Source organism: Hemiscyllium ocellatum, chromosome 5, assembly GCF_020745735.1.
Source record: "Hemiscyllium ocellatum isolate sHemOce1 chromosome 5, sHemOce1.pat.X.cur, whole genome shotgun sequence".
In the NCBI taxonomy this organism is placed as follows: Eukaryota; Metazoa; Chordata; class Chondrichthyes; order Orectolobiformes; family Hemiscylliidae; genus Hemiscyllium; species Hemiscyllium ocellatum.
Window position 1 is genome coordinate 58,507,512 of NC_083405.1, and position 17,002 is coordinate 58,524,513.

General features: G+C 43.0%; 1 protein-coding gene across 1 annotated transcript in view; it reads left to right on the plus strand.

The window, feature by feature from the left end:
- The window catches only part of calcr (calcitonin receptor), a 157,685-nt gene that overhangs the window by 107,915 nt on the left and 32,768 nt on the right, over positions 1 to 17,002 (plus strand). The window contains exon 10 of the mRNA XM_060825461.1: positions 15,282 to 15,435. Coding sequence (XP_060681444.1) covers positions 15,282 to 15,435 — 154 coding nt within the window. The remainder of the gene's footprint in view (positions 1 to 15,281; positions 15,436 to 17,002) is intronic.

Below are 17,002 nucleotides of genomic sequence, written 5' to 3' on the forward strand. Positions count from 1 at the left end.
ACCCAGCCCATATTCCTCCAAACCCTTCCTATTCATATGCCCATCCAAATGCCTCTTAACTGTTGCAATTGTACCAGCCTCCACCACTTCCTCTGACAGCTCATTTCATACACATACCACCCTCTGCGTGAAAACGTTGCATCTTAGGTCTCTTTTATATCTTTCCCCCTCATCCTAAACCTATGCCCTCTAGTTCTGGACTCCCCGACCCCAGGGAAAAGACTCTATTTACCCTATCCATGCCCCTCATAATTTTGTAAACCTCGATAAGGTCACCCCTCAGCCTCCGATGCTCCAGGGAAAACAGCCCCAGTCTGTTCAGTCTCTCCCTATACCTCAAATCCTCCAACCCTGGCAACATCCTTGTAAATCTTTTCTGAATCGTTTCAAGTTTCACAACATCTTTCCATTAGGAAGGGGACCAGAATTGCTCGCAATATTCCAACAGTGGCCTAATCAATGTCCTGTACAGCCACAACATGACCTCGACCTCCCAACTCCTGTACTCAATATTCTGACCAATAAAGGAAAGCATACAAAACACCTTCTTCACTATCCTATCTACCTGAGACTCCACTTTCAATGAGCTATGAACCTGCACTCCAAGGTCTCTTTGTTCAGCAACACTCCCTAGGACCTTACCATTAAGTGCATAAGTCCTGCTAAGATTTGCTTTCCCAAAATGCAGCACCTCGCATTTATCTGAATTAAACTCCATCTACCACTCAGCCCATTGGTACATCTGGTCCAGATCCTGTTGTAATGAGGTAACCCTCTTCGCTGTCCACTACATCTCCAATTTTGGTGTCATCTGCAAACTTACTAACTTTACCTCTTATGCGCACATCTAAATCATTTATGTAAATGGCAAAAAGTAGAGGACCCAGCACCAATCCTTGTGGCACTCCACTGGTCACAGGCCTCCAGTCTGAAAAACAACCCTCCACCACCACCTTCTGTCTTTTATTTTTGAGCCAGTTCTGTATCCAAATGGCTAGTTCTCCCTGTATTCAATGAGATCTAACCTTGCTAATCAGTCTCCCATGGGGAACCTTGTCGAACGCCTTACTGAAGTCAATATAGATCACATCTACTGCTCTGCCCTCATCAATCTTCTTTGTTAACTCTTCAAAAAACTCAATCAATTTTGTGAGACATGATTTCCCACGCATAGAGCCATGTTGACTATCCCTAATCAGTCCTTGCCTTTCCAAATACATGTACATCCAGTCCCTCAGGATTCCCTCCAACGACTTGCCCACCACTGAGGTCAGGCTCACCAGTCTATAGTTCCCTGGCTTGTCCTTACCACCCTTCTTAAACAGTGGCACCACGTTTGCCAACCTCCAATCTTCCGGCACCTTACCTGTGACTATCACTGATACAAATATCTCAGCAAGAGGCCCAGCAATCACTTCTCTGGCTTCCCACAGAGTTCTTGGGTACACCTGATCAGGTCCTGGGGATTTATCCACCTTTACCCTTTTCAAGACATCTAGCACTTCCTCCTCTGTAATCTGGGCATATTGCAAGATGTCACCATTTATTTCCCTACAGTCTATATCTTCCATATCCTTTTCCAAAGTAAATACTGATGCAAAATATTCATTTAGTATCTCCCCCATTTTCTGTGACTCCACACAAAGGCCACCTTGCTGATCTTTGAGGGGCCCTATTCTTTCCCTAGTTACTCTTTTGTCCTTAATATATTTGTAAAAACACTTTGGATTCTCCTTAATTCTGTTTGCCAAAGCTATCTCATGTCCCCTTTTTGCCCTCCTGATTTCCCTTTTAAGTATACTTCCAATTCCTTTATACTCTTCTAAGGATTCATTCGATCTGTCCTGTCCATACCTGACATATGCTTCCTTCTTTTTCTTAACCAAACCCTCAATTTCTTTAGTCATCCAGCATTCCCTATACCTTCTAGCCTTTCCTTTTACCCTGACAGAAATATACGTTCTCTGGATTCATGTTATCTCATTTCTGAAGGCTTCCCATTTTCCAATCGCCCCTTTACCTGTGAACATTATTTTCTCTGGATTCTTGTTATCCCATTTCTGAAGGCTTCCCATTTTCCAGCCATCCCTTTACCTGAGAACACCTGCCCCCAATCAGCTTTCGAAAGTTCTTGCCTAATACCGTCAAAATTGGCCTTTCTCCAATTTAGAACTTCAACTTTTAGATCTGGTCTATCCTTTTCCATCATGATTTTAAAACGAATAGAATTATGGTCGCTGGTCCCATTGACACCTCAGTCACCTGTCCTGCCTTATTTCCCAAGAATAGGTCAGGTTTTGCATCTTCTCAAGTAGGTACATCCACATACTGAATCAGAAAATTGTATTGTATGCACTTAAGAAATTCCTCTCCATCTAAACTTTTAACACTATGGCAGTCTCAGCCTATGTTTGGAAAGTTAAAATCCCCTAACATAACTACCTGAATGTTCTTACAGATAGCTGAGATCTCCTGACAAGTTTGTTTCTCAATTTCCCTCTGACTGTTAGGGGTTCTATTATACAATCCCCATAAGGTGATCATCCCTTTCTTATTTCTCAGTTCCACCCAAATAACTTCCCTGGATGTACTTCCGGGAATATTCTCCCTCAACACAGCTGTAATGCTATCCCTTATCAAAAACGCCACTCTCTCTCCTCTCTTGCCTCCCTTTCTTTCCTTCCTGTAACATTTGTATCCTGGAACATTAAGCTGCCAGTCCTGCCCATCCCTGAGCCATGTTTCTGTAATTGCTATGATATCCCAGTCCCATGTTCCTAACCATGCCCTGAGTTCATCTGCCTTCCCTGTTAGGCCCCTTGCATTGAAATAAATGCAGTTTAATTTATTAGTCCTACCTTGTCCCTGCCTGCACTGACTGTTTGACTCGCTTCTGTTCTCAACTGTCTCAGATTGATCTCTTTCCTCACTATCTCCCTGGGTCCCACCCCTTACCTTACTAGTTTAAATCCTCCTGAGCAGCTCGAGCAAATTTCTCTGCCAGTATATTAGTCCCCTTCCAATTTAGATGCAATCCGTCCTTCTTGTACAGGTCTCTTCTACCCCAAAAGAGATTCCAATGATCCAAAAATGTGAATCCTTCTCCCATATACTAGCTCTTTATCCATGCATTCATCTGCTCTATCTTCCTATTCCTGCCCTCACTATCTCATAGCCCTGGGAGTAATCCAGATATTATACCCTTGAGGACCTCCTTTTTAAATTTCTAACCAACTCTCTGTAATCTCCCTCCTGTAATCTCAACCCTTTCCCTTTCTATATTGTTGGCTCCAATGTGGAAAACAATCTCTTGCTGGCCCCTCTTTCCCATGAGAACATTCTGCACCCTCTCTGAGACATCCTTGATCCTGGCACCAGAGAACAACACACCATTCTACTTTTTCTCTGCTGGCCACAGAAACGTCTGTCTGTTCCTCGGATTACAGAATCCCCAAATACAATTGATCTCTTGGAAGCCAACGTACCCCCCATGCATTAGAGCCAGTCTCAATACCAGAAACTTGGCTGTTCGTGCTACGCACCTCTGAGAATCCATCATTCACTAACACCTACAGGCACACCAACTCCCACACTCACACATGAACCCTCTCACAGACTTCAAGCCCTTCACAATCACACACACACATATATTCTCTCTCACAGGCTCTCACAACCACTCCCCTCCAACACACACACATGCACACATACGTTTGTGGGGTGAATTTGTACTTGCAGAGTTACATTGTACATTGTTTAAAAACTGTATGAATCCATGTAAGATTCTGTTAATTCATTTTTTAGATTAGAATCTGTCTAAACATTATGGCACAGACAACAGCACACGGGGGCTAACACCTTCAACACATTATCTGGACTGACATCAGTGGTTAAAGTTCACTTGAGGATGTAACTTTTAAAAATGGTTTTGCAATTTACATATGAAGAAAGTGAAACTAACATAGTGTTGGGACAGATCCTCTGTCCCCGTGTTCGTTTGGAGGAGAGAGACACCGGGTCTGATTAAAAGTATAAACAGGTTTAATGAGAGAGAATCGTACACAGTACAGTGAGGTGTCTAGCTCACTGGAGAAGGCGTTCTGACTATTTTTTAATTTGTCTATCCTTTTGTTCTCTCACATTCCAGAGTTACATCCTTATTTGGTAAAATGGAGAATTTTCGTATGTCATTGGTTCTCACCTGATAACATTCTATTACCTCAGTTTGAGCTACGCGCGTCCAGACACGGCTCCAATGTCCTGTTATCTCTCACCCTCCCTGGGGCCTCTTCAGGCTATGCCATCAGCTTTTCAGTCTGTTCTTAGTGTAACATAATGGCTTACTGTTGTCTAGTGAAGCTAACAAGTTCCAGACTTGCTAATACTACCTTACGTGAGCACTACCTAACAATAAAGTTTCTTACACTACCTAACCTTAATAATGGATCCCAACACTAGTCATTCTAACAGATGAGAGACTTAACAAACAATCAAGGTATTTTTTAATGTATAATTTCAGTTACATCACACTGTAAACGTTTGCTACAAATTCTGTGTCTTACAATCTTGTACTCCATAACCACCTGATGAAGGAGCAGCGTTCCGAAAGCTAATGCTTCCAATTAAGCCTTTAGGACTTAACCTGGTGTTGTGTGACTTTTAACTGAATTAATGAAATCAGACATAATCGCACCTGGTATACAAGAGAAAATTGATACAAACCAAAGGAAAATAGAACTAAACTATTTTGAGAAGATGGCACAGATTATTAATCTTGTTTTTAAAAATATACTGAACAATGCTGGATGTCTTGAAACACATAAAAATGGATAAAGCTCCAGGACCCAATCGGGTGTACCCTAGAACTCTGTGTGAACCTAGGGAAGTGATTGCTGGGCTTCTTGCTGAGATATTTGTATCATTGATACACAGGTGAGGTGCTGGAAGATTGGAGGTTGGCTGACATGGTGCCACTGTTTAAGAAGGGCGGTAAGAACAAGCCAGGGAACTATAGACCAGTGAGCCTGACGTCAGTGGTGGGCAAGTTGTTGGAGGGAATCCTGAGGGACAGGATGTACATGTATTTGGAAAGGCAGGGACTGACTAGGGATAGTCAACATGGCTTTGTGCATGGGAAATCATGTCTCATAAACTTGATTGAGTTTTTTGAAGTAGTAACAAAGAGGTTTGATGAGGGCAGAGCAGTAGATGTGATCTATGTGAACTTCAATAAGGCATTCAACAAGGTTCCCCATGGGAGACTGGTTCGCAAGGTTACATCGCACGAAATATAGGGAGAACTCACCACTTGGATACAGAACTGGCGGCCTGTGACCAGCAGAGTGCCACAAGGATCGGTGCTGGAACCACTACTTTTTGTCATTTACGTATATGATTTGGATGTCTTCATAAGAGGTAAAGTTAGTAAGTTTGCAGATGACACCAAAATTAGAGGTGTAGTGGACAGCAAAAGAGTTTACCTCAGATTACAATGGGATCTTGATCAGATGGGCCATAGGCTGAGAAGTGGCAGATGGAGTTCAATTCAGATAAATGTGAGGTGCCGCATTTTGGGAAAGCAAATCTTAACAGGACTTATGCACTTACTGGTAAGGTCCTAGGGAGATTTGCTGAACAAAGAGATCTTGGAGTGCAGGTTCATAGCTCCTTGAAAGTGGAGTCTCAGGTAGATAGGATAGTGAAGAAGGCGTTTTGTATGCTTTTCTATATTGGTCAGAGTATTGAGTACAGAAGTTGGGATGTCATATTGCAGCTGTACAAGACATTGGTTACACCACTGTTGGAATTTTGGGTGCTTTCATTTTAACAGAGCAGCAAGGAGAGAAGGTGAGGTGAAGCGAGGGCTGCTGGGAAGGTAGGGGTTAAACCCGAGATACTACACGTGTAGTATCTCCCTCCATACCCTCCTCTAACAGGAAGAAAAAGACTCTGTAAGGTAAGGCTTTTATTTCTTTCTTATCGTTTGTTTTCGTATATTTAAGTGCATTGTTTGGTTTTAGTTAGTTCATATAAAGCTAAGCTTACAATGACAGGGGACCTCAGACCCATGGCATGTGCCTCTTGCTTGATGAGGGAGCTTAGGAATGTGTCTGACGTTCCTGACTCTTACACTTGCATGACGTATGTCCAGCTGCAGCTGTTGTTTGACTGCATGACGGCTCTGGAGCTGCAGATGGTCTGACTGCGAAGCATCCGCGATGCTGAGGAGGTCGTGGATAGCACGGTTAGTGAACTGGTCACAGCGCAGGTTAGAATTGCTGAGGGAGACAGTGATTGCGTGACCAAAAGGCAGAAAAAGAGTAGGAAGGCAGTGCAGGTGTCTCCTGCGTTCATCTCAAACAGATATACCATTTTGGATACTGTTGGGGGAGATGGCTCACGAGGAAGGCAGCAGTTGCCAGGATCATAGCACCGTGGTGAGCACTGCTGTTCAGAATGGCGGGAAAAAGACTCGTAGGCCATAGTCATAGGGGATTCTATTGTGAGGGGAGTAGATAGGCGGTTCTGTGGCTGAAAATGGGAGTCCCGGATGGTATGTTGCCTCCCAGGTGCTCAGGTCAGGGATGTCACTGATCGGCTGCAGAGCATTCTAAAAGGGGAGGGTGAACAGCCAGTTGTCTTGGTGCATTTAGGCACCAACGATATAAGTAGAAAATGAGATGAGGTCCTGAAAGAAGAATTCAGGGAACTAGGTGAGAAGTTAAAGAGGAAGATCTCAAAGGTAGTGATCTCGGGATTACTACCAGTGCCACGTGCTAGCCAGCATAGAAATGCAAAAAAATAGGCAGGATGAACATGTGGCTTGAGAGATGGTGTAGGAGGGAGGGGTTCAGATTTATTGGACATTGGAACCAGTTTTGGGGAAGGTCGGACTATTACACAATGGATGGTCTACATCTGAACCAGACTGGAATCAATGTCCTTCGGGAAGTTTTTGCTACTGCTGTTGGGGAGATTTTAAACTAATATGGCAGGGGACTGGGAACCAGCAGAGAAAACAAGTAGGCAGGGAGGTAGAGACTGGAGACTGTAAGAATCACGAAGATAGCATTAATAAAGGGAAGAGTAGGCAGACAGTGGACAAGCGCAAAAGAACTGGTGGCCAGAAATGCATTTACTTTAATGCAAGGAGTATAGTGTGTAAGGCAGATTAACTTAGGGCTTGGATTGGTGCCTGGGAGTATGACATTATTGCGATCACAGAGACTTGGTTGAAGGAAGTGTATGATGATTGGCAACCAAATGTTCCAGGATATAGAGGCTTCAGACAGGACAGGGAGGGAAGTAAAACAGGGGTGGAGTTGCATTACTGGTCAGGGATGATATCATGGCTGTGCTAAATGAGGACACTATGCAGGTCTTGGGTAGTGAGGTATTATGGGTAGAGCTGAGAATTAAGAAGGGTGCATTACATTGTTGGGGCTGTATTACGGGCCTCGCAACAGTGAGCATGAGTAGAAGAACAAATGGGTAAACAGATTATGGAAAGATACAGAGGCAATAGATGGGAGATTTTAATTTTCCCAACATTGACTGGGATACACTTAGTGTCAGAGGTCTGGATGGGGTAGAATTTGTAAGAAGCGTCCAGGAGAGTTTTCTAGACCAGTATGTCAATAGTCTGAGAGGGAAGGAGCCATATTGGACCTAGTACAGGGGAATGAGCCAGGACAGGTGTTAAAATTGCGGTGGGGGATTTCTTTGGGAACAGTGACCACAATTCTGTAAGTTTTAGAATACTCGTAGATAAAGATGAGAGTGGTCCTAAGGGAAGACTACTAAACTGGGCTAAGGCCAATTATATCAAAATTAGGCAGGAGCTGGGAAATGTGGATTGGACACAGCTTTTTGAAGGAAAGTCCACATTTGAGATGTGGGAGGCTTTCAAAGGTAGGTTGAAGATAGGAAAGGATAGGCATGTCCTGTTGAAGACAAAGGATAGGAAGGGCAAGATTCGTAGATAGCAGAAGAAATTGTACGACTAGCAAAGAGGAAAAGGGAATTATACATAAGGTCTAGGCAGCTGAGAACAGAACGGGCCCTGGAGGAATATCGGAAGAGTAGGACAAGTCTTAAACGAAGAATCAAGTGGGCTAAAAGGGGTCATGAAATAACTTTAGGAAGCAGAATTAAGGAGAATACCAAAGCATTTTATTCTTATATAAGATGCATGCAGGTGACTAGAGAAAGGATTGATCCACTAAAGAATAATGAAGGAAGGCTGTGTGTCGAACCTGAGAGAATAGGTGAGATTCTGAATGATTGCTTTGCATCAGTGTTCACTGAGGAGAGGAACATGATGAATCTTTAGATTAGGGATAGACGTTTGTTTAGTCTGGATCACGTTGACATAAGTAGGGAAGATGTGTTGGGTAGGCTAGAGGTTAGTAGGGTGGGCCAATCCCCAGGACCAGATGGGATCTATCCCAGGTTGCTGAGGGAGGCGAGAGAGGAAATAGCTGGTGCCCTGACAGATAACCTTGTGGCATCCTTAAATATAGGTGGGGTGCCGGAGGACTGGAGGGTTGCTCATGTTGTCCCCTTTACAAGAAGGGTAGTCGGGATATCCGGGTAATCACAGACCAGTGAGCCTGACATCGGTGGTAGGAAAGTTGCTGGAGAGGATACTGAGGGATAGGATCTATTTATATTTAGAAAAGAATGGGTTTATCAGTGATAGGCAACATGGCTTTGTGCGGGGGAGATTGTGCCTTACCAACTTAATAGAGTTCTTCAAGAAAGTGACCAAGTTGATCGATGAAGAAAGGGCTGTTGATGTCATATACATGGACTTTAGTAAGGCGTTTGATAAGGTTCCCCATTGCAGACTAATGGAGAAAGTGAAGTCACATGGTGTGCAGGGTATTCTAGCTAGGTGGATAAAGAACTGGTTGAGCAACAGGAAACAGAGAGTGGCAGTTGAAGGGATTTTCTCGAAGTGGAGAAAGATGACCAGTGGTGTTCCACAGGGGTCAGTGTTGGGGCCACTGTTGTTTGTAATATACATAAATGATCTGGAAGAGGGCACTGTTGGTATGATCAGCAAGTTTGCAGATGACACGAAGATTGGTGGAGTAGCAGAAAGCATAAGGGACTGTCAGAGAATACAGGAGGATATAGATAAATTGGAGATTTGGGCAAAAAGTGGCAGATAGATTTCAAACCAGACAAATGTGAGGCGATGCATTTAGGCAAGACTAATTCTAGAGCGAATTTTACAATGGATGAAAGAGCCTTGGGAAAAGTTGATAGGCAGAGAGATCTGGGAGTGCAGGTCCATTGTACCCTGAAGGTTGCTACACAGGTGGATAGAGTGGTCAAGAAGGCATATAGTATGCTTGCCTTCATTGGACAGGGTATTGAGTATAAGAGCTGGCAAGTCATGTTAAAATTGTACAAGACATTGCTTCGGCCGCATTTGGAATTCTGTGTACAGTTCTGGTCGCCATATTACCAAAAGGATGTGGATGCTTTGGAGAGGGTGCAGAGAAAGTTTATGAGGATGTTGCCTGGTGTAGAAGGTACTAGCTTTGAAAAGTGGTTGAGTAGGTTAGGTTTATTTTCATTAGAAAAAAGGAGATAGAGGGGGGACCTGATTGAGGTTTACAAAATCATGAAGGGTATAGACAGGTTGGATAGAGACAAGCATTTTCCCAGGGTGAAGGATTCCATAAGGAGAAGTCATGCTTTCAAGGTGAGAGGTGGAAAGTTTAAGAGGGATACACGAGGCAAGTCCTTCACACAGAGGGTGATGTACGTTTGGAACGTGTTGCCAGCAGATGTGGTAGAGGCAGGTAGATTCATTTAAGATGCATCTGGACAGATGCATGAGTAGGTGGGGAGCAGACGGATACAAATGCTTAGGAAATGATTGACAGGTTTAGACAGTAGATTTGGATCCACTTAGGCTTGGAGGGCCGAAGGCCTGTTCCTGGGCTGTAAATTTTCTTTGTTCTTTGATTTCTTTAATTCTGGTGTCCTTCCTATCAGAAAGATGTTGTGAAACTTGAAAGGGTTCAGAAAAGATTTACAAGGATGTTGCCAGGGTTGGATCATTTGAGCCATAGGGAGAGGTTTAATAGGCTGGGGCTGTTTTCCCTGGAGTGTTGGAGGCTGAGGGGTGACCTTATATAGTTTTACAAAATCATAAGGGGCTCAGATAGGAAAAACAGACAAAGACTTTTCCCTGGGGTGGGGGAGTCCAGAACTAGAGGGCATAGGTTTTGATTGAGAGTGGAAAGAAAAAAAAGAGACTTAAGGGGCAACTTTTTCACACAGAGGGTGGTATGTGTATGGAATGAGCTGCTAAAGGAAGTGGTGGAGACTGGTACAATTGCAACACTTAAAATGCATCTGGATGGGTATATGAATAGGAAGGTTTTAGAGGGATATGGGCTGGGTGCTGGCAGGTGGGACTAGATTGGGTTGGGATATCCGGTCGGCATGGACGGGTTGGACCAAAGGGTCTGTTTCGTTGCTGTACATCTCTATGACTCTATAAGACTAAAATACAAGCTTGGTGCATTCAAACTTGCAATCTATTGTAAATCAGCGCAAATAGAAACAGTTGAAGTTTTCTGGTAGACAAAAAGAGGAAGAGGCCTGAATATTTCAGATTTAGGCTTTTCTTTGCAGCTAGGAAAATACATAGTCACCAAAGAAGAATAGAGATAGCAATGATAGGATGAGAAGATAAAGAAAAACCTCATTGATAAGAACAATATAACTTCTTAATGCTGATGTTCCACAGATGACAATTGGTATTGAATAAGACAATGTTATCTCACCCTATCACAGCTGATGGTGACATTGCACAAGTCTGATTCCAGACTGAAACTGGGCTGGAAAAATCCTGTCTTGTGTTTTGCAATTTGGCTACCATGGTGGCCAGTGATGGAACAAAAGGCTCCGAATGCACTTTTCACCAAAACCAAAGTAAAAGTACATACGAAGGTGTATAGAAAAACACATACATATTGTACATGACAAGTTGGAAAGTTATGATAACAGCAAGAAAAAGGATTCAACTCATTTTCCCAGCAATATCCTTTACAGACATTCAACACTCTTGTCTTATCATTCCTTTGGCAAGCAATTGCCTGCATGTTGACTGTAAGTTCTAATGGTAGGAGCAAGGATGTGATGCATCATCTCTTGTTTATAGCCACCCAATACCTGATATAGGGACTGGTATCAGGAAGGGGAGAGGGAGGGCACTAAAAGTGCACCTTACTCTTGGTGCAAACTTCCACCTCCCACCTTCCTCTTCCTCGCAACGCACAGCTCATAACTACCTTCTCACCTTCACTGATCTGTGCTTGGCACCCTCCTTGACGTGGGGAGTTGGATATATGTAATACTGGCAGCTGTGTGACACAAAGCCCCAGGACAGTGCGGCCTGCCAGTCACTCCTGTCCTGTGTCACGGAGGTCTTAGACAACAGCATGTGGGGGAGCCGAATGAATTGACCAAAGCCCTTGATTCCATGGAAAAGAATAAAACTCCCAGAAGTGACAGCCCAATATTATATTCAACTTTGTGGACTTGATTGGCTAGGACCTGTTGGAGGTGGATGACAGTATGCTTCTAGTAGGTAGCACGTGTGAATCCTCAAGGTTTCTACAAGCAGAAGGCAGAGAGGGAGGAAATTAGAAATTGGTGACTTATTTCACTGCTGAATGCAGTTTAACAAAATCCTGTCTAAGGTCATCACCATTCTGGTCAGCTCTATTCTGGAACTGGATTAGTGGTACTGGAAGAGCACAGCAGTTCATGCAGCATCCGAGGAGCAGCAAAATCAACGTTTCGGGCAAAAGCCCTTCATCAGGAATAAAGTCAGAGAGCCTGAAGGGTGGAGAGATAAGCTAGAGGAGGGTAGGGATGGGGAGAAAGTAGCATAGAGTACAGTAGGTGAGTGCGGGAGGGGATGAAGGTGATAGGTCAGGGAGGAGGGTGGAGTAGATAGGTGGAAAAGAAGATAGGCAGGTAGGACAAGTCATGGGGACAGTGCTGAGCTGGAAGCTTGAACTAGGGTGAGGTGGGGGAAGGGGAGATGAGGAAACTGCTGAAGTCCACATTGATGCCCTGGGGTTGAAGTGTTCCGAGGCGGAAGATGAGGCGTTCTTCCTCCAAACGTTACAGAGGCAGGCACTGAGAAAGCAAATGTGGCTTTTGGTAGAAAGTTTGTTTCAGGACATGGTTGAAGTGCTTCAGGGCAGCGGAAATGACCTGGGAGTTGCAGTGGGAGAGGCACTCTACTCTGGAACTGGTGATTCACCCTGACCAAACCTGTGCTGTATCAGGCAGGACAATCTCTGAGATCCTTGTGCTCCTCTCTGCTCCACCACACACAGCTCTCGAAGTAGCTGCATGGGGTGTGGTTGTGGGTGTGGAGACACGTCCTGCTGAAACGTGCCTTTTTGAAGGACGTGTTTTTTGTGGAGGTCAATCCCAAGCAGCCCAAAGATGTAGGACTCTGTGCACTATGGTCCATTCCCTGGTAGACATACCAAGACAAATGTCGACTGGAAGACCATCAACCAAGTGAAAGACGCTGTTTTGTCTCCTTGAATTGTGTTGTCTTCCAGAGCAAGGAGCTGAACTTGAACAAGTGTTACAGACTGGCACCTTCCAAGGTCCAGGACAACGCTGAGTGACGCACTAAAGCTTGCGGCAGCTGCCACCAAAGGACAGTTGGGAAAGACCACAGTCTAAGGTCTTTCTGCCAAAGTTTTTTTCAAAACTTTGTTCATGACTTTGTTCATAAACAAGTCACAAATGCAGTTAGTTTCAGTAAGTAACATATCAAGGAAACAAACATTGAAATTTGACTCTTTCCAAGCAAACCAAGGATATCGCTTACATATACAAGGTAATAATTACATACATTTGAGGCACTAGGAGTGTTCAATAACTGAATGGATCTTCATTTAACTTCAGCAGAAAGACCTTAGACAGTGGTCTTTCCCCTCTGCACCTTGGCAGCAGCTGCCCCAAGCTCTAGTCCATCTCTCAGCATGTAGTCCTGGATCTTGGAATATGCTAGGTTGTAACACCTGATTGAGGTCAACTCCTTGCTCTGGAAGATCAACAAGTTTCAGGCAGACCAAAAGGCATCTTTCAACGAGTTGATGGCCCTCCAGGCACAGTTGATGTTTGTCTTGGTGTGCGTCCAGGGAACAGTCCGTACAGCACAAAGTCCTGCTTCATGGAGCTGTTTGGGGCGAATCTGACGAAAACCATTGCATCTCTCTCCAGACTTTCTTTGCAAAGGCACATTTCAAAAGGAGATGTGTGTCTCTACCCTGCCCCCAGCTGCTTCAAGGGCAGCATTCAGTGGTGCAGACTGACCAGCCGTACATGAAGGATCTCACAGATACTACCCTTCTCACCACCAGCCAAGCAATGGGGGGTCTATTCAGATACTGGACCTTCCCAGTACCTCAAATATATGTAAATAATATTTTGCATAAGTAAGAAATGCCTTTGGGTTTTCGGAACTGTCAAATGCCAATCGATATGAAAGGTTGCACAGAATCAAACGTCTCTAGTGATATTTGTGTGTAAAGATATTTTTATGATTAAAGTATATTTTTGAAATAAAAAACATGAAGAGCTGCTAGGCTCTGATAGGCTGCCGGCTCTGAGTGGGCTGCTGCTTCCCCCAGGATTTTTATTCTGGCGAAAGACTTGCAGCTGGCCTAAATGCTGGAATTGTATAAAATACAGCAGGCCTTCCCAAAGAAAAGGCAACACAGCATTGCATGTTCTCTAGTCAGAGGCTGAAAATCACTGCTTTGAGGTATCTTGTATACTACAGGTAGTTTTGTCAGTGTGAATTGGCTATAACACGATTGACAACTTGTGGACATTATTTGGATGACACACATTTTCTACTGAACAGGTATAGTGATTTTCTATTAGCGATCTTCTACAGCATGATTTTCTAACATGGTTTTCTACAGTGCAATTTCCGATAGCGTGAGGTTGCAGAGAAACACAAAAACCATGTTATAGCAGAACCACATGTACCTAATATTTTAACAAATGCAAACAAATCAAATGTAGTAATTGGAACTAGGTGGTATCGTTGATGACATAATCCTGGATTGGAGTTGTTAACCTGGGCCAATCAGAAAGTCCTAACTGATCAATGCGAACAGGAGATTTATAATCTCCACATTCTGGATTAGTGGTGCTGGAAGAGCACAGCAGTTCAGGTAGCATCCAAGGAGCAGCAAAATCGATGTTTCGGGCAAAAGCCCTTCATTTATGAAAGGCTTTTGCCCGAAACGTCGATTTCGCTGCTCCTTGGATGCTGCCTGAATTGCTGTGCTCTTCCGGCACCACTAATCCAGAATCTAGTTTCCAGCATCTGCAGTCATTGTTTTTACCTCTTTCTAATCTCCTCAGTCCAGGTAACTGACTCCAAACTCATTGAGCACAGCCAGTGTACTGTGCACAAGTAAATAAAGGGTGGCTTGGTGACAGGATACCGGCCTCTATGCTGTTATTTCGCCATCCTTTAATTATCCTTATGAAAGGATCCTAAATAAAGATGGAGCTGCAGTCAAAGTGAACATATATGGTCACTTTTCATTTGCACCTCAAACCCTGGCTCATGATAATGTTATGACCACCCGTTCCACGTTGTTTGAGCTCTAATGTGCATTTTACAAAAAGACTACATTATTTCTGTTTTTGACAATGTGATTTATTCTGTCAGCATTTCAGTTTCTCATTCTGTGTTTAATTTTTTTTGGTATGTTTATAATACAAATTGATAAGCCATAATTCAAATTATTTGAAGCAGATGTGAATATTTTGGATGATTTTTATAACTGTTTGCATACATGAACCAGTCAAGAGGGTACATTGCTGTCAGGTGACTTGACTGGACCTTGAAATGGATATCTTTACCAATGGTTTCATATAGAATTAATATATATCAGCTTATCTATTCTACAGAAACATAATAATAAATAACATTGAAGTAACATTTTACGAATGAGTTTGGAAGTTATTATGAGCATCAAATTTTGTTGACTTAAAACGAGCTATCAATGTCAAAAAAAACCTTCTTATAAAAATGGTTTATATTTTAAAATTTAGAAACCTTTTTGTCCCTTTCTTGTTTTTCCAGAGAACTGCAGATGCAAATAACTCAGTAGTTTATCCTTAATCTTACAGCATGCACTGTATAGACATTGTTATTCTGTTTGAATGGACAAATATTAAAGACAAGGTTGTGACTGCTTCTCCAGGTGGGATGTAAAGTGCTCCACTTCTTCCTCCAGTACATGTTGGGCTGCAATTACTTTTGGATGCTTTGTGAAGGGATCTACTTGCACACACTTATTGTGGTGGCAGTATTTGCTGAGGAACAACATCTGCACTGGTATTATCTTCTGGGTTGGGGTATGTATTAAATCTGACAAGCTAAAATTTGATTTTCTTTTTCTTATTTTTCGGTTCAAAGGAGCAGAAGAAATCACATTACCAAGAATTGACAAATTTCTACATGCTGTAAGTCCATAAGACATTGGAGCAGAAATTAGGCCATTCAGCCCTCCCAAGTCTGCTCTGCCATTCAATCATAGCTGATAGGTTTTTCATTCGAGCGCATGGTGCTGAAAAAGCACAGCAGGTCAGGCAGCATCTGAGCAGCAGGAAAATCGACATTTCAGGCAAAAGCCATCTCTCAACTCTAATCTCCAGCATCTGAAGTCATCATTTTCACCTGATAGATATTTCAACCCATCTTCCCGCTTGCTTCCCATAACCCTCAATCCCCTTGGTAATCAAGAACTGATGTATCTCTGTTTTAAACATACTTAAAGACCTGGCCTCCAAGTGTTCTATGGCTATGAATTCCATAGATTCACCACTCCCTGGCTGAAGACATTTCTCCTTAGCTTCTCTAAGGCTGTACCCTTGGGTCTTCGTCTCTCCTGCCAATGGAAACATCTTCTAAACTCATGGTCCACTCTGACCAGGCTGTTCAGTATTCTGAAAGTTTCAATCAGATCCCCACTCATCCTTCTAAACTCCAACGAGTATAGTTCCCCGAGTCCTCAAAGGTTCCTCATAAATTTAAGCCTTTCTTTCCAGGGATCATTTTCGTGAACTTCCTCTGGACCTGCTCCAATACATCTTTCCTGAGGTATGGGGTCCAAAATTGCTCACAATACTCGAAATGTGATCTGACATGAGTTATGACATCTTTGTATACAAACATGAAGAGAGGGTCCATTACAAAGGATTGGTAAACTGGATCACTGCTCAGCTAGTATTGGAAATGGCAAAATTCTGTGAGTCATCCAGCACAACAGAAAAGAAGGGAAGCAAACAGGACATAGAGAAAGAAAGAAGAATGGAAGATAAGTGAAAGAAGAGGAAGGCAATGCTGCAAAGTAAAAAAAAGAACAGAATAAATGTTAAAGGAAGAGTTGCAAAGACAGAAAGTAGCCAAAAAATATAAAACTAATGGTGTTAAAATGTAATACAACACCAGACAAGGCACCAAGGAAAGAACAAACAAGACAAATAAGTGCAACTTTTTTTTACAGAAACAGAACAAGTTCTTTGAAGAGTAAAGGAAAGCATAAAATGATTATAGCCAAAGCTTGTTTTCTTGTTTCTTTCATTTGTTTGGATTTCATTTGTTTGAATTTCATACACATAGGACTTAATTTTCAATATGGAATTGACATCCCAACATTCTGATGAATTTCAGGTCCCAATCTCCAGTTTAGCTATTGCCCTTATGTTGCAATGTTTACATTCAAGAAAGCAAATGCTCAGGAGGGAAGTTCAGTGGTGAACCGGTGGTACTGAGTGCCCCTGGCACTGGAGAAAAAGTAGCCAGAAGCCATTTTGGTGTATATTACTGTCTTGCTGAAGAGAGCAGGTATCTCCATACGAGGTCAGCAACATCAATGAAATGAGCTATGTAAGGCAAAAGAAGGCACAGAATGGGCAAGTA